The sequence below is a fragment of the Magallana gigas genome, chromosome 6 (genome assembly GCF_963853765.1).
Source record: "Magallana gigas chromosome 6, xbMagGiga1.1, whole genome shotgun sequence".
NCBI classification, from domain to species: domain Eukaryota; kingdom Metazoa; phylum Mollusca; class Bivalvia; order Ostreida; family Ostreidae; genus Magallana; species Magallana gigas.
Genome location: NC_088858.1, coordinates 263,948 through 287,680, shown reverse-complemented (window position 1 = coordinate 287,680; position 23,733 = coordinate 263,948). Strand labels below are relative to the sequence as shown.

Sequence of the window (23,733 nt, the reverse complement as noted above, 5' to 3'; positions counted from 1 at the left end):
CTGTTAATCTTGGGGTCAGCACTGAGGCCAGACGAGGGGGTCTTCTTCGTGGACACAGGATCCATATTGATGCGTGTCATTGGTGTGAACACCTTGTTCATCATGTGGGGATTCCTCTTGCTCAGCTCAGCAAACACATCGTCTTGTTGATCCCCTGAGAGGCGTGGTATCTACGAGGAGATATATATAGATATACAGACACAATGGCCTCTTACAGTGGTACTTGTTAATCCTCTCAATGACTTAGCTGCTAGATAATCTGACCCTGTGTCACATTATTGAAACATATACATCTTTTTTATGGAATTTTTTTAATATCATGAAACAATTTCACAGGGTTTTTTTTATTTCAATAGAATTTTATTGTTCATGTTTATTTCCAAAATTACAATCTTGTACACTTGTTTTTGCAATTTTATTTGTCTTGATTTATAACTATAAGGCCAAAATAAATTAATAGTGGGTTTCCTATTCCAGCTTGAAAAAAATATAGGGTAGGTAGGTAGGGAAAACATTTTATTTTATTTTAAAATTTATATTTTTTTTCCACTTCAACAACAATAAACAAGTTGGAAAAGATGAGTTTATTTTTTCTGCTAAAAGGCAATGATGCATTGTTTTTTACCGTTGTCATCAAGTTTTTACCCCCCTGGTGATGACACTTTTCGAATTGTTATTGCCAACAATAGAGCTTGGCAAGCACGATGCCATTTTCCACAGGAAATCGCTGTCAAAATAAATCTTTAAATTGGTGTAGAGTATGTGTTTTTCTCAAACACGGAAGTGACTAAGATTGGAATTTCTAAAAGTAAAACCGGAATCGTTGATATCCGGATTAATATATCGACGATAAAATGTTTAGGGTCGGGGCATATTTTTTGGGTCGGTCGGGGAACCGGAAACACACTATTAATTTATCTACGCCTAAAGAAGATTTTAACACATTATTTCAAAGATCCAACACATACTACTGTGAACACTTACTATAGAATAGTGATGGTGATTAAGCAATCCCAAAGCTTGAGAACACTTTCTTTTGAGTAATGTCAGTTACAGAGAGCCATGAAATACAAGCAATCTGAGAATATTGCATAGGCAATACTTGTCCCCTACTACCTGGTACCATCGAGTACGAACTATATAATGGTGGGATAATGGTATACAATATGACACTTACTTAAGAGTGATTATGAAATGATGAACCATCAAACACTTTAGAGTGGTGGCGATACGATGTACCATCAAACACTTACTTTAGACAGGTGATGATACGGCATACCATCAAACACTTATTTTAGACAAGTGGTGATACGGCATACCATCAAACACTTACTTTAGACAGGTGGTGATACTGTGTACCATCAAACACTTACTTTACACAGGTGGTGATACTGCATACCATCAAACACTTACTTTACACAGGTGGTGATACTGCATACCATCAAACACTTACTTTACACAGGTGGTGATACTGCATACCATCAAACACTTACTTTAGACATGTGGTGATACTGTGTACCATCAAACACTTGCTTTAGACATGTGGTGATACTGTGTACCATCAAACACTTGCTTTAGACAGGTGGTGATATTGTGTACCATCAAACACTTGCTTTAGACAGGTGGTGATACTGTGTACCATCAAACACTTACTTTACACAGGTGATGATACTGCATACCATCAAACACTTACTTTATACAGGTGGTGATACTGTGTACCATCAAACACTTACTTTATACAGGTGGTGATACTGCATACCATCAAACACTTGCTTTAGACATGTGGTGATACTGCATACCATCAAACACTTACTTTAGACATGTGGTGATACTGCATACCATCAAACACTTACTTTACACAGGTGGTGATACTGTGTACCATCAAACACTTCAGAGTGGTGGCGATACAGTGACCCATCAAACACTTACTTTAGAGAGGTGGTGATATGGTGTACCATCATACACTTACTTTAGACAGGTGATGATATGGTGTACCATCAAACACTTTAGAGTGGTGGCGATACGATGTACCATCAAACACTTACTTAAGAGTGGTTGCAATATGATGTACCATCATACACTTACTTAAGAGTGATGGTCACAGGTATACCATCAAACACTTGAGTGGTGGCAATACCGTGTACCATCAAAAACTTACTTTAGAGTGGTGGAGATTCGGTGTACCATCAAACACTTACTTAAGATTGGTGGCAACACAGTGTACCATCAAACATTTACTTTAGAGTGTTGGTGGATCGGTGTAATATTAAACACTTACTTTAGAGTGGTGGCGATATGGTGTACCATCAAACAGGTCTTCCTGGTACCGCTTGTTGGAGTGGTCCACTAAGTCCCGTAACTGCTGCTTTCTCTTCAGTGTTCCTCGCTTTGCTGTCAGGGCTACCTCATGCTCCTTAGGTTCTGGAGAAGATAAAATCTAATTCTTAGTAAAATCAGAGTTAGAGGGGATCAATTCAAATCTATAGATAAGATACTTTCTTAAATCAACAAGGTAATACTAGTAGTTTAGGCTACTGATCCTCATAGGACATACCATTATTTGTACAGTTAAAATCTATTCCATGACAATAAAATTAACAAAGTAAATATCTGTTTCAATATGTATAATATATCAAAGGCATTAAACATTAAATTGATAATAAAATATCTCCATTAATGTCTTTTCAATTATAGATGTTATATTAGAGTCAATTCCAACATATGAACTAGAAAACTGACCAGTCAGGAAGGGCCCCGTTATGACAATTAATATACAGAAGTGAAAAAAACTTTGAATTCCATCCTCTTTATATTAACAATGATGAAAAATAAATGCCCGGCATAAGATGTAAAGAACTGCAATATATAGGATCTCATGATTTGTAGTTGGATATGATTTTCATCCAACAATTAAAGTGTTAAACTGAGAGGTAAAAATATAAGGGTGCAGCTCATTTATTTTATTTTTTCTGCCTTAATGCTGTTATAATTTTAACAGGTAATCAGATAATAACCCCATTCTGTCATTTCTGAAAAAACAAATCTTATTGTAAATTTGAATGGAATGAGAGTTTAATTTGATTACATTTAAAAAAAAAATATGAAAATTATAAGTAACAACTGTATTTTTAAAATTTCAAGATAATTCCTGAATGTCCGAAAACTCTAAATAGTAACCTTGTATCTGCATAAAACAGGGATAACCTCATGTCTTATCAAAATTTTTTTTTATTAAATGTGTATTTAAAAAAGATTCAAACGGGTGTTTTATGAAATGCAAGCCTTCAGTGAATGCAAATACATTGTATCACCCAGGGTTGACCTCAAATTCAAAACATACATCAGTTGCAGACAAAGGTGTTCATTAATCTTCATATGACAGATAGAGATAAGCCTCTAAATTTTCTGCAGCAGGCAAGATAATTAATCCCAGGGGGTTAATTGTTCTGCTCTCTCATCCTTTTCTTCTAAATTTACAATAAGATTTGTTTTTTCAGAAATGACAGAATGGGGTTATTATCTGATTACCTGTTAAAATTATAACAGCATTAAGGCAGAAAAAATAAAATAAATTATAATTAAAAAATAAAATAGTGAAAAAGGATATCTTAATATATATCTTGATTTTAGAATTCAATAAAATTATCATAAATCATTGTGTACGGTATTTTAACCAAAATAAAGTATGAATATTATATTTTAAATCCATATTTCAAAGAATGTACACAATACTACACATCATTCAAAATTGACCTTAACTTCAAAACAAAGTTCTTTTGCAGACACAGGCAGTGCAGTAATTAATCTCAATGTGACAGATAAAGATAAAGCTTAGGATTTTCTTCCTGTGGAAGGTTAATTAATCCCAAAGGACAAATATTGCACAGCCTTCCTAGTATACAATGGTAACATTCTCAGCAGTTATCTCTCTTTGCCCATTCATTCTTATGCATAGTTAAGGAATCTACCCCACCACCCCAGCTCCAAACCAGAAGACATAGAGAACCAAACTTAGCATCAAAATATGTATTTCTGCCTACTGAACTACCTAACCAAATTTGAACTTGATTGGGCAACCATAAAAAAAAGTTATTAGAAAAAAACAGAAAATTTGTGGACGGAAGAGTGACAGACGGACGGACAGAAGGACGGACAGACAGAGTGATTACTATAGGGCACCCACAAATCCTTGCGGGGCCCTTACAAAGCCAAGTAAACTAATTAATCAACATGAAATTCAGAACAAAGTCAGACCTTCAAAGTATGATGATTTTTTTAGATCCTTTAAGCAGGGTTTTCTCTTAGACCCGGGGGGCAGGGAATTCCTCGCCTATAATGCCTTAATTACCCGGCTATTATTGCATTTCAAACACAATGTAGCTATAAGCAAGACCCCCAGACCCCCTTCTACTTTTTTTTTTCCTTTGACTTCAATTTTTAGAGACAACCCTAATGAATATGACTTAATATTATTGAAATTAATCAACCTGAAAATAAGATACAAACCTTTGGCAGAATTTTGAGGTTTGCTGGGCCTCTTCCTGCTGGACATGGCTGTGTAGAAATGTTCCTGGCATTCTTCTATAGTTTTTGTTCTTACATAGTTCATAATTTTGTTCCAAAAGTCGGGGTCATCCTGATTCAACTTTCTTACTATTCTTAAAGGAAAATATCAACATTCAATTTGATAATTGATTTTGCAAATGTTCTTTCATGAAATTATTTTCAACTGTTTTGGAAGAGTTGTTCTCACATAACATCTCAGTGATAAATGCAAAGTGTGAAAATTCTGTAAATTCTGTAATAATCATAATGCACTATGATAATAAGTTTTGGAAAATACATGTTTGCATGTTTATTTTTTTATTTTTTCTTGTTTTTAAATGTTATCTTCTCATTAAACTTGCACATATTAATTTATTTCATCTTTAAAAACATATTGCTACATAATGCACTTATGAATAAAGCTTATTTAAGAAATAAACCCAACAAGTATATCACCAATATAAGTAATTTTTGAATACAGATAGCAGATTAATCTGTTAGAACAGCAAGTACAGAGAAAAATATTATAAACGTTTATACGTTCTTACAATGTGGACATATTGGCCCGACCCAAGGACCTGAATCCCTGACCCAGGGGGCATGAATTTCACAATTTAACAAGAGGGCTTCATTGGCATCATAACCATATACATTTTGTTCATCTTTCAATGATTTGGAAATAGGGAAGATTTTCTCAGATTCAACGCATTTTCACTAAAGGGCCATATTGGCCCTGTGCAAGGTCCTGAACCCATGAATTTTACATCTGTGGTAGAAGATTTTATACACATCATAACTATGCTTAGTTTATTACACATGAAGATTTTTTTTTTAAATTTGGGCTTTTTATGGATATTTGGTCCTGCTCCTGAGGGTGGTCAGCTCATAAATTTCACGGTTTATATTCCTCTTATTCTAGAAATGTATCAAATCAAAAATGGTAACAATTAGCCTTGTTGTTTATAAGAAGTTAAAATTGTAAAATTGTCACGATAACAGAGCAAGACCAATGGCTCAGGTGAGCTAAAGAGATAATGAAGGGTTTGCCTCTTACAGATTGAATCTGGTGACCTCTTCCTTTGTCCAGGTCACCTCACTCTGTTGTGTCACTTCATTCTCTTTTCCTTTCTCCTTCTTTCTTCCTTTTACAGCTTCTTTTTTCTTACTTGAAATCCCTTCTTTTACAGCTTCCGTTTTCCTATTTGAAGTCCCTTCTTTTACAGCTTCCTTTTTCCTATTTGAAGTCCCTTCTTTTACAGCTTCCTTTTTCCTATTTGAAGTCCCTTCTTTTACAGCTTTCTTTTTCCTATTTGAAGTCCCTTCTTTTACAGTTTCTTTTTTTTCACCATTAACAGTTTCCCCTTTCCTCTTTTCTACATTTACAGACTCCTCTTTCTTTTTTCCAGCTTTGACAACATTGTCCTTATTCTTGCTACTTTGATTTCTTTGTGATATTTTACTCACATTTAGAGTTTTTCTTGACACATGTGATCTGGTCTAAAAAGAACAAATTTTTGAGTAAGGAATTTTTACACTTCTATGTTAAGAAAGAAAAACATAAACAATTAAACTGATATGGGTAAGCATGTGGAGCCAAAGGATAGCACAAACACTGTTTTCTCTGTTCTGTAGTGAGCTCTACTTGAAACAAGGACAGTTGTCTAAATCTGACACTGACCTTGAATAACTGGGCCATGTCCTTGTGGAAAGACTCAGCAGATTGAGTCCTGTATTTGACGACATACGAGTTTGTGTCGGGGTCGATGCTGACCGATTGACCAGTGTACCAGGCGACCACCGGCTTCACCGCTCGACCACTCCTGGTGGTCTGAACTGTGTCCAACTGAATCATCTTGCCATTAGGTGTGTACACTACAAGATAAAGGTCAAAGGTCACCAGTGAACTGTAATCAGAGAATATACCATCGCACATTGCTCAGGATTTATTACTTATATGAATGTTTTTTATCAATTTTAAAGAAAACACAAAAATCAGAGAGCATTATGAGACCAGTCAATAATTTGTAGTCAAGGTTATTATACGACATGTTCAAATGTTGTGATACTACATGTGCAATGTTATCATATAACATGTGCAATATTATAATTCATGTGCAGTTATCAAACTTCATGTGCAATGTTTTTTTACTACATGTGTTACTGTATATATTATATATGGCATGTACAATATTTGTCGAAAATTAGTTTATGAACAAGTTTGCATGGATTTTGAATTAGTGTATTTCTGAATGTGACTATTCTTATACAAATAAGCATGGCATTTAGCTATTTACTTGATTGTAAAAAACGCATTCCGCCAGAAGCACTAAATAGAATACATAGCCAAATGTTGTAAGTTTACAGTATATTACTACGTGCTATGCTATTTTACTATAGGTAAATTGTTATATTACATGTGCAATGTTATATTATTACATGTGCAATGTTATTATGCTTATGTGCATTGTATATTACATGTGCAATGATATATTATTACATGTGCAATAATGTGATACTACTATACCTAATGCCCAATGTTATTACGCTACATGTGCAATGTTATTATGCTTATGTGCATTGTTATATTACATGTGCATTGCTATATTACAGCAGGTGCAATGTTATTATACCATGTGCAAGGTTATTTTACATCATGTGCAATGTTATGGTAATACATAAGCAATGTAATATTACAACCAGAGTAATGTCATTTACATGTGCAAGATTATACTTCATGTGCTATGCTATATTACTGCATGTGCTGTCATTTTATTACATGTGCTGTTATTATACTATGTGTGCTTTGTTATTTTTCTCCCTGTGCAATTTGATTATACTAAATGCGCAATGTTATTATACTGCATGTGTTTTATTATACTACATGTGCTATGGTAATTTACTGAAGTAAAAGTGCAATGTTATTCTAATTCTTCTTATTATACTACATGTAGAAGGTATTACACTACATGTGCAATGTCATTGTATTAGATGTGCTGTTATCATATTACACGTGTGGTATTTTTATATTACATTATGTTATTATACTAGATGTGCATTTTGTGACAACAAATCACCGATCTTTTACTCACTCTCTGTTTCATTGAGCAGAGTTGTAGCACTTTTTCTTTTGGAAACCTTCACACTACTAAAATAAGAAGGAATTAACTAAAACATACAATTAATAAATTACCTGTAACATTGGAAATCAAAGATATTTTCTATTGGATAGATTAAATGTGTGTATTTTCACTCCAAATACAAAGAATTCAAAAACATTGGATGATTTGAAACTTTGATGCAAAAAACACAAGAAATTCCGAACAAGATTTCTTTATAGAGTAAAAATACATTTCCTTTTAGTGAATAGTCATTGGTATACAGCATTATACAATATAACAAAATGACCTTACAACTGAGACTGTAGATCAGCCTAGTCATCATATGAGTTATAATATATCATTAAATTATTACAATCAACACACTGGGGATGAATGATGTCAATTCTGAGAGATGGTAAAGCCAAAATAAAAATCACTGTCAACACAATGATTACAATTCACAGAATGAGCGGAGAAATAACCTTAACTCCTTCCGTACGTACTTGGGTGGGGGTCTGGCCTTGGGTGGGGATTTGTCCGTGGGTGGAGACACCTTCTTGCCTTTGTCTACCTTCTTTATTTGGGTCAGAGGTAATTTGGCGATCACTTTCTTTGGTCTCCCTACTTTCTTTTTAGATTCCTTCACTTCTGCTATTTGCTTGTCCTCTACAGGGTTTGGTGCTTCTTCAACTAAGTTGACATCACCATTTACCACATCTAAAATTCAGACAACATGCACACAATTCTTCAGTTCAGGTGAGCTAGCAATGAGAAATCATCATAGACAATAGAGGCACACTGCAGAAGTTCAGCTATAGAACAGATACTTTGTGGAATATGGAGGAGAAAACTTTGTGGAATATAGTGGAGAAAACTTTGTGGAATATAGAGGAGAAAACTTTGTGGAATATAGAGGAGAAAACTTTGTGGAATATAGAGGAGAAAACTTTGTGGAATATAGAGGAGAAAACTTTGTGGAATATGGAGGAGAAAACTTCAGCCAGAAAGCCTGTAGTATGAGTGGAGTAGTATTATCAAACAATGTTAAGACTAGAGTTAATTAACAAGGATATTGTTTATCAGAATATGTGGACCCCTTTACATGGAAATATTGTCCTCCCCTGATTCCGACTCACCTTCATTGACAATTTTCCTCTTCTTTACATTTCTAAAACAAGAATGTATTAATGAGATATATAAATTCTGTACTTAAATAAACATTCAATTTCCAACTAAAAATAGATAACTTAAGGAACAAACTTGGCTGATTTGGAAATCTCAAATGTCCTTATCCATCTTAAATACAATTCAGATGAAGATATTAGTAATTTCAAGAACATGAGAATAGAGTAAGGTATCTACCGTAATGTATCGTGTATAATACGCACCCCCAAAGTTGACCAAAAAATAGAGAAAAAACAGCAGGTCCTATGTATAACACGCACCCAAAAAAAAGCCAATTAATGGCCGCCATTTCCTCCCAAAACTATCGATGTTTCATGATAATTTTATAATCCATGCACAATTTCTTTAATATTGTGATCGGAACATAGCACAATGATGAAAATCCACGGCCGCCATTTTTTAAAAATAACTATCGATGTTTAATGATAATTATATAACCCAAGCACATTACTGTAATTTCGTGATCGGAACATGGCCCAAGCGATATTAAAGTCAAAGTTCTTAGAATTTTACTTAAAAAGGACTGCATGATTTACATGAGCGGTATCAAATATCATTAGAAACTTCGTAAAGAGTTTCTTGTACAACAGTGGAGAAGTTGAAGATCATCATACGTAGGGAAGAACGGCAACCGAGCTTAGTGCTTAAAAGTTATAATGTTTGCAGATATAAACCAAAACAACATAAAAAGAAATGATTTAATTTATTAATTAAAGTCAAACTTATTGATTGTTGTTTGATTGTAGAAACATTCTGAAGAAACGTATGTATGTCGTATATCGTCATTATCAAGTCGTACAAATGATCGATGTATTTTTAGCAGTGTCTATGTAAAGCAATAACGTTTAACTGCATAACTGGACACAAAGTAATCAAGTTTAATAAAATCAGAATAATCGCTAATCTTCATGCACTTGAAAACACCCTGTTAAGTCGACACAAGACAGGTGCATGCTTCTGACACCGGAAATTGTTAAACAAACATTGACCACGCGCCGAGTCCACAGGTGATTGCTAACGTAATGGCGATTATACTGGCGATATTTAAACTTGTTTGATGCAAGAGTAGATAAATATTTCAATACACGGAAATAAAATGAAGAATAAGGTATTTCTGATGCAGTAAATTTAGTATACACTCGTACAACTTGCATAACACGCTATATCAGCAGTCAGTATACACTCATACAACTTGCATAACACGCTATATCGACAGTCACGTCTCCCGAGGTATCAAGAATCACGGCTTGAAAAAATGGGGTAAAATTTTAGTCTTATGTATTACATGCACCCCCACTTTTGATCAAATTTTGGCTGAAAAAAAGTGCGTGTTATACACGCGACATTACGGTAACTGTACATTACAACTGAAACAGTAATGATGAGTATGAACATAAAACAAGCTGGGGCAGTTATCTGCTAGGATGACACAGTAAACACATTGGGAGTAAATGAAATACTTCAGTACATACTTGTGTGGGGATATCTTGGCTGGAGGCGTCTTTTTGCCGTCGCCTGACTTCCTTGCTCGCGTCACAGGTTTCTGGGGGATCACTTTCTTAGGTCTCCCTACTTTCCCTTTAGGTTCCATCACACTGGCTGCTTCTGGTGTTAGCTTGTCCTCTGAGGGGGTTAGAGTTTCTTCTAGTAAGCTGATGTCATCATTATCTACATCTAACATTACATATATAAGGAATAAGTATGACACTCTTGTTGTGACATCAGGAAAGAGAAAAATGAAACTAAGAGAAATTACCAGGTATATTGTTAGTTAAAAGAAATGTTTATCGTTACTGGATTATCTGTGAAATGATAAAGAGAAATATTTTTTTGATCATTGTATTGTGTGGAAGATTATATGTATTACAGAGAGAAATGTACCATCATCAGATAGCTCAGGATCTGGACTTTTGGCAGCAACTCTGTGGAAAGACGGTTTATCATAATTAATCATAAATCCACAAAAATAACCTTCTACTAACTGTGGTCTGTCCACAATGTCATGTATTTAAACTATCTATCAAAACAATTCAAAAGAGAGTTGTCTGTCCTTGGGCTTACTTTCTGATTTTGAACTCATATCAACATTTCCTGTAAGCTTTGAACTTGCCTTAGAAAGAATTGGTTGACCACATCTCTCCAATGAGTAGGGAATCCATGCACAAACTCCCTGACTGTCTGCTCATCAAATCCTACAACAAAAGAAAACACTTCATCAAAGGCCAAAATTGTACTCTGGGCCTACCATTAAACCCTGGTTGTTTTTAAGGCATTTTGTAATCTATCTGTTTCTCTATATCATTATTGTTATTTAGGTGTTATGCTCTGATTTTGACCACAAACTCTGTTATGTAGGTGTAAATGTAATTTTTTTTTTTACCTTAACTTTAGTTGTTATCTAGTTATTTTTGTATTCCGTTTTTTCCTTCTAATTCTGATTGATATTAAGAGGCTATTGTGTTGTGTTTATGGCCTCTGCTTGTTATTTTGGTGGTATTGCGTTCTGTTTATGACCTATAACTCCAATTGTTATTTAGGTGTTGTTGGTTTGTTGTGATTGAACTCATACTGTTATTTAGGTGTAATTGTGGTTTGATTTTTTTAATCTAATTGTTATTTAGGTGTCGTTTTGTTCAGTTTATGAACTTTTTGATTGTTATTTAGGTGTTATGTTGATATGTAACTGACCTCTTTGTTATGGTGAATGTGTGTTGTTCTTGACCTCTTATTGTTATCGGGTGTTATTGTGGATTTTTTAACTCTGTTGTTTAGGTGTTATTAAATTGTGTTTCTATCCTCTAAATCTTTTATCTAAGTGTCATATTTTTTTATTGAACACTAACTCTGACTGTTATTGAAGTCTTTTGTGTTTCTGACCTCCAAAGACAGCTTCCTCCACTTCCATGTCCCCCATCAGATGATACTTCTTCCCACTGACTGTCTGTACGAGGTGTGAGTTCAGTCTCTCAGCAATCAGACTGGAATGCCAGAATGTGTCATCCTCCTCCCTACAACAAACAAATCAGAATGTGTCCTCCTCTTCCCGATAATAAACAATGAAGATATTTGTTTTTCCCACTGATCACTTGGCACCTCATGTTGTGTCTTGTTTTTAAAAGTTGGTCCTGTAGAAGTAATGTGTGTTAGGTGTATGGCTGTAACAGACCTGAGTTTGCCCTCCACACACGGCCCGGACTTGTCCGGCAGTAGTTTGATGATCCAGGAGTATAGAGACTGGACTTCACGGACATCAGCTTGCTGAAAAAAGGTACTCTTGTGATTTGACTCTATCATCGCACAATCATTGATGAGAAAAAAAAATCAATACAATAAACTATAATTAGCAAAAGGCTATAAGGTACCATAACTATCTTGATCATACATTCTTATGATTATCAGAATCTAAGAAATTTTTTGTCCCATTTATCATAATTATGTGTGGTGTGGCATGGAGAATGGCGAACAATATAGACTGCAGCGGGCTGATAACAAGATTGCGTTATATTATGTTGTATGTGTAATAAAAGATGTGCTAGTGAGCAGCGTTTCTACGTAATGACATTTACCATAACCCTTATACAAATACTGATAATCTTATATCTAACATCTGTTTATATGTGTCTTACCTCACTCCCAAATATGTGTCTTACCTCACTCCCAAACTGTCCTGCCAAACTGCCTAAAAGTACAAACACAAAGTACAAACACAAATGTCTCAAATGAACCAACATATTTTTCTGAAATTTTCATTTCTCTCCTAAATTTACCAAAATTAAAACAATGGGTAAAAATAACTATTCACTTCTAGCCAACAACACCCTGATTCACTTATCATTCATGAGTTATATAGAACTTAAATAATATTCTATCAAGACATTTCAATACCTGACATCCAAACACAGATCATAGTAAAAATATTGACCATTCTTACCTGTGTTTTGAGTGAGAGGATAGACATCAGATGTGTTTCCGTAACTCTCCCCCTCTTCTACTTCGTCAGAGGTGGATATTACTCTGTCTCCATTGTTTTCCTCAATCACATGCATCATCCCTGAGGCAGGGGCCGTGACTAGGGGAGGGAAACTACCTCTACGAGTTACACTGGGCCCTGTGTGGGGGTTATGACAGTAGCCGTCCTGACACAGATCTACACTACAGCTCTTTGTAGGGACATCTGAAGGTTGATGCACCATGCTTCTCCATCCCCGATGAACACCAACAGAGTTCCGCAGACTGGACCGATACTCAAAACTGTTGTCTGAGAAGCTGTTGTGTATCAGCATGGGTCTACAAGACTGACTCTGCAGGCTGTGTTTCTGATAGCGCTGGGTGAGACACTGAGGAATCACAGATAGGGCTCGATCTTTTTGATCATAGTGTCTGTATAAGGGTGTACTGGAACAGAAAGATCTAGACGCCGGATCAAAACTTGAGGGATCTGCTGATCTAGACCCTGAGAGAAAACATTGGGGTTCTGTTGACCGATGAGCTGGGTAGAACCTCTCCTGTAAAAACATACAATAGAATTAATACTTATTGCAACTGCAGCAAACTCTATATAGTCAACAACTGAACAGTCCAGAGTATTGAGTAATGTCATACTGTATAGAGTATAGAAAGAACAATTTTACCGTGACCAGGCTATGCTCAGGTCACAGTAAGAATATGTCCCATATACTTGCAATGTAGCAGCGGCGAAGCGGATTAATTTCGCGTCAATTTTAAGTCTGTTAAAAATAATCTGTATGGGAAAAACACATTTTTCTACATTACAAACCTTTATGAGCATGAATATGTAGTTAAATCCACAAAACATCAATTTAATGAGTCGTACCAAGGCATTTTGTTAAAATACACATTTTAATTTGCCTGCCATTTTGTCAGAAATTGCATTCGGAATGTCTCAGATTTTATCGTTAACATGGCGACCATAAACAGCGAATTTTCAAACGTGATGTTAAAAGTGGCCGCAGTGATTTCGTTGCAAATACAGTTAATGTGGTAATATGGGATTATAAAAGAGCAACATGTATTTGAGACCAATCAAATGAAAATTTAGGCCAGATATAGTGCGATATAATTTTATTATTTGCTACAAAGCGAGTATATGGGATGAATTCTATTGTTAAACTGGGGCCGTAGGACATTTGTCATTTTAACAATAGAACATTCTGTAACGTGTTATCTACTGAGTTCTTTTCAAGGGAATAGGGTATTATATATATTAATAATTTTCCTTTACTCTGCCTGAGTATGAATGATTGGATTTAAAACAAAATAATCAATGTAAGGCGAGGTGTGTGTACGTGTCCTAGAGCCGGGCACCCTGCACCGTGTTACTTGTCAGAGTTCTTATTGTGTTCGTGGAGTACCAGGTTATTTCACCCTTATTCAGGATTACTTCTCCTGGTACCCCTCCACAATTCCTCTCGACTTCTCTACCCACTGGTGCTACTCACTTCGACCCTTGCTCTTTCTCTCTCTTTCGCTTCTTCTTCTTCTTGAACGTCTTGTCTCTTCTGCTGCTAGACGAGTTCTCTCTGAGAAACTCTCAGCGCGTCCTTATATAAGATTGGGTCGTTCCACCCGTCAAAGGGGTAACCAGCATTCTGGGAGAGTCCACTCTAGTCTCCTTAGTTACATCCCTTTGAAGTTACCGAACGCACAATCTTTCACCGTTACACTACCCACGCCTCGATATACATGCGTCCCGCATGTCCAATGATTAGAGGTACAAAGAATTTTTCTCTTTATCAGCATATTTTTTTTTTTAGTTTCAAGTGATTGATTTTAATACAAAAATAACAAAGGGGTAAAAATGAAGTGTCTTTAAAAAGGAATATCTTTCCTTCCCCATAGATAACAATATTATCAAAACAAACAAGAGCACTAACAATATAAACCATCATTTTAAAACAATGTTTCCTCGTCACATCACATTCTTCAACACAGGCTCATGCGTTCCAAATGTCCTCCTCGAATCTCTCAACACTTTCTCCGTCTTTCTGATATCTTCGATAACTCGCACTGTTCTTTGGTGACTGCTCCCATCTGTCTGTGTGCTAGCGTCATTTGTTGTAGTTTGTGTCTTGCAGCAGAGACAATTGAATGGAATCAAGGGCGCCTCTTGATGTCCAGTTGTCTCTGCACTCACACTTGATGAGGTAGGCGTTTCTTTGTCTGGTGTTTGCTCGGGTGCCTTGCGTTTGACTCCAGGCAGTGAAGGAGACGTCTTCTTGCGAATGGTCCTGCCGGATTCAAGGTCAGGCTCATAGATAAGCTGATCAGGGTCTTCAGGCCATTTTCGGTCATCATCTGACTCTGTGATGACAGCATTCATAAAGCTACTGGATGTCTCTAATGGGTTTACCGTGTCTTTTGAACAGTGGACTCTTTTCTGGTGTCGAACGAGAAGTGAAGATTTGACAAAGGCTTTGTCACACTGACTGCATGCAAATCGTCGTTTCTGCAGGTCTTCAGGCGGACACATAACGAGATAATCTCGCTTTTGTTCAGTAGAGGGTAATGACCACGAGTCTGAACATATCATCTCACTGCTAGGTGGTGGGCATACAGTTTCTTTCAAGCTGACATTGAAACACCCCAAATGTCCCTTCAGTTGTAGCTCATGTTCTGTCCCTTCTGCATACATCTTTGCTGAGGCCACGTCTACTAAACACTTATTCCGTTTCAAGAAATCCAAACCTAATATGCCATCAGCACTGATATCAGCTACAACAGTCGTAACTTCAAATTCCGAGCTACCAATGTTAATCTGAAGATCACATTTTCCTTTAGCCTGTAACAGTGCACCATCAGCAAGTATGATGTTCTGGGTACTTGGAGCAAGTGCATTTCCCTTGGATTTTGTAATGGTCTCATAAACTTTATGAGAAAGAATCGTCAAACTAGCTCCAGTGTCAACTAAAAAGTTACAGAGTATACCATTAACGGTTACTTTTACAAATAGACCTGACTGATCATCGATGCAAGCCTGAGTAAGAAAGCTTGAACCTGGTTTAGAACTCTGTCCTTGAGACATACTTTGCTTACTTACTGCCTTTTTCTTGACTAAACAATCTCTTGCCCTGTGTCCTCTTGTACCACAGTTATGACACTTGTAAGGGAAACCGTCATTACTCTGTTTACTCTCAGTGTTCATCGTGTTTGTAGTTGTCGTGTTTGACTTACTATCTGTTAAAGCCGCTATCTTGAGCTCAAGTTTTCGAAGAGATGCCATTAGTTCATCTCTCAGTTCTTTGAACTCACCTCTGACATTAGTTTCTTGTGTACCTGGTTTTTCTCCACAGGCTCCCCTAGCGTAGCTTATGTCGCGTCTTTGTCGCTCAGCCCTACAAAATGCCTCTATCTCTACGGCGAGTCGTATAGCCTCATTCAGCGACTTAGGTCTTGACTGTTGAATTCTTAACCTCATATCGAAGTCGGTGAGCGCATCAACAAATTGATCCTTGGCTATCATTTCTGTGACCTCACATGGTGCACTAGGGTAAGCTAAATGTGTCAGACGTCTTATACTCTCACCTAGTTCAGGCAATGTTTCAGTTGATTTTTGGCGCTTCTCTTTTAACATAGCCCTGTACAATTCTGTTTGGTTTGCTGGGGCGAACCTTGCCTCTAACGCTTCACAAAGGTTCCTATAAGCGCATGCATTGTCTTGACGCATATTCCCCAACACCGTTTGAGCTTGTCCTCGCAGAGATGCAGCAAGGTAAAGGCCCTTTTGTCTGTCATTCCACATGTTTATGTTACCGCATGCCTCAAAATGCGCTCTATAATCTATCCACGAACCAGTACCATCGAACGTAGCTGGCTTCATCACAGTTTTTCCAAACTGCTGATTATCAATCATTTCATTTTTCATAGGTGTGACATTAGGATCCCAAGCCCTTGGTATACTAGGCATTGTGTAACTGTCCTTAGCCAAGCTCCAAGTAACACTTGTCGGCGTAGACGTGGTTCTGGTTTCTGGCGACGTGAAATGAACACCAGGTGTTGAAGTCCTTTGGTAGAATTCCTTATCTCCCTCCGTAAACCGCAGTGTAGACATATCTTCACATAGATCATTTGCTCTAACTTTTGGACGTGCACCCTTTTCATCTGGTCCATATAATTCATAACTTGGACTTCCATGCAAATATCGTCTGTTCAACTCAGCCATGGTATCATCTTGCGGTCGTTGTGCACCTGCATCTGTACAACTCAAATCACTCACCATAGATGACTTAGTTACCTTAGCAGGATATTGCTTATGCATCATCATCTGCAACTTTTCTTTCAATCTTTGTCTCTCCGCATCAATCTTCTCAAGATCTGCTAACAACTCCTGCTCAACATCCATATTTAAATGTGTACTGATTCACCTAATGTCTCAAACTGATCAGTTCCTTGTACCTTGTTCACGGGAACCAAGTGCTCTCTAAGATACTTTTATTAACTCCGTACCTTCAATTCTGTATACAGTAGCCCGGTGCACAGAACACAGTACCCTTTATTCAGCACACAGTATTTTTGTGCTCAGAACAAAGTAACTTTCAATGCGACCTGGTAACTTTACTTCACTCGGTATCAATACACGGTACCAAAACTATACTCGGTTACCAACTGCACTCAGTCACCAGCTACACCAAGTCACAAAAATACGTTAACCACACACAAAAACAAAAATTTCAAACACAATGATTAATTTATCAAAAATCAAACGATCAAATTTACCCTATCCCTTGACCGGCTGCCACCAAAATGTAACGTGTTATCTACTGAGTTCTTTTCAAGGGAATAGGGTATTATATATATTAATAATTTTCCTTTACTCTGCCTGAGTATGAATGATTGGATTTAAAACAAAATAATCAATGTAAGGCGAGGTGTGTGTACGTGTCCTAGAGCCGGGCACCCTGCACCGTGTTACTTGTCAGAGTTCTTATTGTGTTCGTGGAGTACCAGGTTATTTCACCCTTATTCAGGATTACTTCTCCTGGTACCCCTCCACAATTCCTCTCGACTTCTCTACCCACTGGTGCTACTCACTTCGACCCTTGCTCTTTCTCTCTCTTTCGCTTCTTCTTCTTCTTGAACGTCTTGTCTCTTCTGCTGCTAGACGAGTTCTCTCTGAGAAACTCTCAGCGCGTCCTTATATAAGATTGGGTCGTTCCACCCGTCAAAGGGGTAACCAGCATTCTGGGAGAGTCCACTCTAGTCTCCTAAGTTACATCCCTTTGAAGTTACCGAACGCACAATCTTTCACCGTTACAATTCTATCTATATAGAGTAATGCCATATTAGACAAAGTAATGCCATACTGTAGTAACTGTACATTACAGTATACCGGTACATGTAAATTTCCATAACAAATGTTTTTTTTAATTGTGTCAATTCATATACGAAGGAGCATGTATTTAAGGAATGAATTCAATATTTATTTGTTTTATACGATATAAAATGGTTTTGGCGCAGTTTACGCTGTATAAACCGCGAAAATAAATATTGAATTCATTGCTGATATAATTTAAATTTTTTTACTCTTCATTGTAGATAAAAACAGTTATTTGACCTTTAACAGTCTAGACGGACTCCCAAAACGGAGTCAACGGAAGTGAATTTCTGCAAGCATTTTGGACTCCGTTTTGGGAGTCTACGCATGCGCACTGGTACAAAATATGGCGATTTTTCGATGAAAACATGGGGTCAACAAGAAATCGTCTTGCAAAGTGCTGCATGTGTTGGCAGGCTTCTAACATTTTTTAAAAGACCCAGGATATAATTTACTATCGATCGTATTTGCACGAAATAGGGGTTTATTTGCACTTAAGAAAGTTATTTCTCTTCGAAGTTGGACGTTTGGACGATGCTTAAAAAGTGATATTTTTGAGTTTTTCATGGAATTTAATAGTTAATAAAAGGTAAATTGCATTAAATTTTACTTCTTTCGTATTGTGTTACAATTAAAAATCACCAAACATACAAATTGATAAGTGCGTAAACGAAAAAAGCTTCGAATACTAACAAAAACTGGTTGCTCTAGCGATGATTAAAAAACATCTTTTTGGTATCTAAAAAATAGGATTGGTTGTTTAAAAGCCCAGAAAATAAAACAAATTTTCACTCTAGATTCAATAACTCTTTAAATTGAACTGATAATAATCATCAAAACAATTATAATCACTCGCGGCATTTGCGATGTTAGGAAACCATGTTAAATACATAACTATTCAAGATAATTGGATAATTTAGCATGAAAAAGATTAAAATGAGACTATACTTTTAACAAACAATGATAAATAAACATATCCAAGCTTTAAATTTATTTCAAAACAGTTTTAGTTGTGCGTGATCGAAGTTTTGGGTGAATTTTTCATTTTAAAAATTAATCTTACGTAATACAAGTAAACGGTTATGAACATATGACATTAACATGACACATAAACGTTCAGAAATGTTTTTGAATGTTTAGAATTAATTTTTGTCATGTTTTTGGCCAATTTTAGAGATTTATTTAGAACTAAGGGGCATAACTCGCACGTTGTTTACATTAGAAACGCCATTTTACCGCAATGCATGATGGAGCCAAAGACTCCGTTTTCGGAGTTAACTCCGTTTTGGGAGTCCCGTCTAGACTGTTTAAAATGATGTAAAATTGTACAAAATTCAAACGTAACGTCTGGCGTATTGATACGTTTTTGACGTTAGTCTTATTATGACGTAGGCAACATTCTTTATACGATAGAAAATAATTCTTTAGCCAATCAGAAAGCGTGTTACAACCAGAATTAAATTATACAGTCATGACTCATACCATATTATATTAATATTCCATACAATATTTACTTGGAAGAAAGGCTATTGTAGAGGTGAATGATAGTAAATAATAATCTTTTGCCAATTGGTCATTCTCTGTCTTTACTGATAACTTAACATATAATAAAATAATTTTACCAGTAACGGCTATTAGCCAGTATCAAATGATTTTTAGAAAATGTGTTGAAGAAAAATAAAGTAAGAGTTTTAAAAATACCTAGATCTATAATCATAACAATGTACAACTGAAAAGGGCGCCTGCCGCCTGTATCTGAAATTTAAATGCAAAAATCTGACCATTAAATTTTTTCTCAAGCAGATAATCTATAAAAAGAATGCTAGTCTAAGAAAGAATGCAATGACTGAGAGAGAAATAATAATACGACCCCATCTTCAGCGCTCGACCCAGCATGCCCAACAGTAAAAAACTTTAACACAACTTTTTGTATGGAACTTTACAATATACATGATGATGGGTTAAGAAATCTAGTTAAATCATGCATACCATCTTTGCTCATGGGTTTGTTAAACTGTTGTCTGTTATTTTAAAGGCACCATTCCTCTCGCGCGCTATTTCATTGTACGGTATCAAGTCAACTCGTTCCCTTACTCATTCGCACCATATACACGAGATACTCAATAGGCAGCAACAATGATATAGCAAAGACTCGGGCCTGTTTCACAAAGCTATCTTATGACAAATATCTGTCTTAAGACCAAAATTTGTCAAAAGTTTTGATATGCATAAGTACGCAGGAAGAAATTAATAAAATGGAGTAGGTAACGTTAAGTAAGTAAACAGAAAAGTAAGCAAAGTGTTTGGAAATTATATAATGTATCAAATATTCCTTTTTAAAAATAATTTTTATTTTTTCTTATAATCATAAAACAAAAAAAACTGTTAACCTCTGTACAGAAATACTTGAGCACTCTGTTTAAATAGCTTTGAATAATTCTTAGATGTCAGCACACACACACACACACACACACACACACACACAACTAAACAAAAATCGGCCGAAATTCTAAAATCAGAGATGACTAATTTTGTATAGACTGGTCCTCTGTCTCTATCGTACGAAATATCGCGCATATCTTAAATCTGCATTTTTTTTGATAAAAAAAACCGAATATCGATTATTCGCTAGATGTCTAGCATGGGTCTAAATTATTTGTTTGACGAACTTGCTCAAATCAATGTAAAACTTACAAGATAATTGAGTGTAGAAAATTGGATACTTATAAAAAAAGTTTGATGTCATCATTTTTAACCTCTCCGAAGTGTTTGTTATATTAACACCTTGTAGATAATTTTTGTCTGCAATCTTATCTCAGGAAACCAATTAATTATATATATTTTTTAAATTATAAATATTTTTCGAACTCCATTACACTCTTTTAATATTGAAAATGGTCGACACAACAAGTTGCCAAGAAATCAGAGATTTTGCAATCTTTGTAACAAAAAAGATTTAGAAGATGAGTTCCACTTTATATTCATGTGTCCGTTTTACGCTGAAAGAAATATATAAAATATATAGAGGAGTTACAGTTATTACAAAAAAACAAAAAAAACCAACAACAAAAAAACCAACAACCCCCCCCCCCCCCCAAAAAAAAAAACCAAAAAAAAACCAAGTGTTTTTAAGTAAGCTAAACTAAAAACCAAAGGAACTCAATAATTCACGTAATTATTTTTACGGTTCACTTATGTATAGATGTACGAGCTTGATCTATCAAAGACATGTATCATCCTTGCATATACGCACCGGTTTATCGGTAAGGGGGGTGGGGGTGAGACCGGCCTTCCCCCTGCTCCTAGGGGTGAATGGAGGAATATATCTTGATACTGTACACCCTAAACCTAATGTATGTAGTTAATAGTACCATATTGATTAGAATCTGTTTATCCATCTATGTATATATTAACCAGGAGATGATAGATTGCTGACGGTGATTGAGTGTATTATACCTCTTTGTCAGGTGTAGATATATCATTAATAAATCTACCTGTGACATCAATTTGGCGACAAAGTTAACGAGTAAATTTTCTTAGTGACGATAGGGAACTAGTTCTCAGTAAATCTTTTAGTTATGAGATATAGTCCGATAATGCGCACATATTTATATTTGATGTAACATTTTTATACGAATTGTCTTTAATTAAGCCATCCTTAACCTTGATCGACGCCATTATATAAATAGTGCCTGTTTGGGAGGGTAACAGTTGAAATTGACACCCCGAGAAAACCATTGTCAACCGACGCGAAGCGGAGGTTGACAATGGTTTTCGAGTTACCCTCCCAAACAGGCACTATTTATAAAATAGTATATGAGGTTGATTTGACGTAATTTAGCATGACGATATTTGAAATATCTGGTACTGATACTTTTGTAAATGATGCTGGTTTTTATACAAGTTTGCATCAAAAAGATTTCAGTACACAAATTAAATTCAATAACAAAACACTAAAATCAAAATTTTGCGAAATAGACTTAAATTTGTTTAGAACGGATATGTAATGGAAATTTTACACTCTATATGTTCCACTATAGGTACTCTGCCGTACCTGTCTCATAATTTGCAATACCTGGAATACTAATGTTTTTATCAGCAAAATGAATTATATATAGCACCATGCACCCCAACTCCCAACTTACTCGGACATAAGGTTGGGTCAGCCAAACCCCTTCCCCTTAAAATTTATTTTTCCTTTTCCCAAGTTCGAACAACACTCATGTATAGTTTAATTTTGACCAGTGCCTTCAGAGGCTCATTCCAGGGGGATGCGCGGCAAACTTGTACATTTGAAGATATATACAAGATTGCATGACTTGGTTTTCAGTTCTTCGATATCAATGGGCTCTGCATGAGTGTTTAACCTGAAGGGGGGTGTGCGGCCATTTTGTACATTTGAGGATAAGAATGCAAACATTTCTTGAACCGGCTTGTTTCTGCCCGAAACTAGCCAAAAATGTTGCCAAAAGACATAAAAGCAATAAATATGAAGTCCTGCATGTCATTTTGTTTGAAAAGTATGCATACAAGAACAGGACAATGCTTTTTTAATCACTCAAAACAGCTGTCGAACTGCGCAGCTACGGACTTATTTTGAAGATTTAAATATCTGAAAAATATGGAGGGGGTTCATTGGTGTCCTCTCTACTACTATTTGTTGAGAAAAAGTTTGAATTTTGCTAATTTAAGTTGTAACGTTGCCTCAAAGTAATATTAAGGTACCCTATTCTTAAAATGGGCCAAACAAATCACAATATATTTGTCTGTGTCTATGGAGGTACATTGCAAGTATATTTTTATTGAAATCTGATGTATACTTATTGAAATTAAGACAATCGCTTTAATGGACCCCTACCCCACTCTCTAAAAAGAATTTACTTTTATTTATACTTATAGAACTAAAATAAATCCCCATAAAACAAACATGGGACAGGTATAGAGATGTATATGAAATTCAAACCGGCTTTTTATTTTTTTCTATGAAAATATAACGTCAATGTATCTCCATAGACACAGGAGTTCTAAGTATAGACTGGATTTTTCTTGTCCTAAAAATAGATCCCATGCCCAACTGATAAAAATTAATGAGCAAAATTGAAACAGGCATTGTCCTGTTCTTTTATGCATACTTTTTCAGACAAAATGTCATAAAGTGCTTCATCTTTATTGCTTCTATATCTTTTGGCAACATGTTTGGCCAGTTTCGCGCAGAAACAAACCAGTTCAAGAAATGTAAATTACGTTCTTATCCTCAAATGTACAAGATGGTCGCACATCCCCCTTAAACCCCCTCCCCCAAAGAGAGAGAGAGAGAGAGAGAGAGAGAGAGAGAGAGAGAGAGAGAGAGAGAGAGGGCTACAAATTAACATAAAACAACAACAAACAGAAGAAGCTTAATTACAAAATTTCTTCACGAAATACTTCATTATGTAGAAATTTAATGTAAGACTGGTGGATTCTGATTTTCTTCCTAAGAGTAGGGTATATTTCTTTTCGAAGGCCTAACAATGTACTAAAACCTGTTTTATATATTGATTCACAAAAACATATATAGATATGCAAAAACCACAA

General features: G+C 35.8%; 1 protein-coding gene across 2 annotated transcripts in view; it reads right to left on the bottom strand.

Annotated features, from left to right (window-relative positions):
- Positions 1-20,264, bottom strand: part of LOC105319105 (mis18-binding protein 1) — a 34,957-nt gene extending 14,693 nt beyond the window's left edge. Inside the window, exons 1-16 of one of the 2 annotated variants that reach the window (XM_066088128.1) lie at positions 20,149-20,264; positions 12,760-13,333; positions 12,455-12,507; positions 11,995-12,086; positions 11,706-11,836; positions 10,939-11,020; positions 10,710-10,750; positions 10,301-10,502; positions 8,780-8,811; positions 8,147-8,360; positions 7,635-7,690; positions 6,224-6,417; positions 5,600-6,042; positions 4,507-4,658; positions 2,279-2,421; positions 1-170 (exon numbers count right to left, since the gene is read on the bottom strand). In XM_066088128.1, the coding sequence (XP_065944200.1) occupies positions 1-170; positions 2,279-2,421; positions 4,507-4,658; positions 5,600-6,042; positions 6,224-6,417; positions 7,635-7,690; positions 8,147-8,360; positions 8,780-8,811; positions 10,301-10,502; positions 10,710-10,750; positions 10,939-11,020; positions 11,706-11,836; positions 11,995-12,086; positions 12,455-12,507; positions 12,760-13,333; positions 20,149-20,151 (2,582 nt within the window). In that variant the 5' untranslated portion in view covers positions 20,152-20,264. Of the gene's footprint in view, positions 171-2,278; positions 2,422-4,506; positions 4,659-5,599; positions 6,043-6,223; positions 6,418-7,634; positions 7,691-8,125; positions 8,361-8,779; positions 8,812-10,300; positions 10,503-10,709; positions 10,751-10,938; positions 11,021-11,705; positions 11,837-11,994; positions 12,087-12,454; positions 12,508-12,759; positions 13,334-20,148 lie in introns of both variants that reach the window. The other variant, XM_066088130.1, reaches the window with a different exon arrangement.
- Between the last annotated feature and the right edge of the window lie 3,469 nt (positions 20,265-23,733).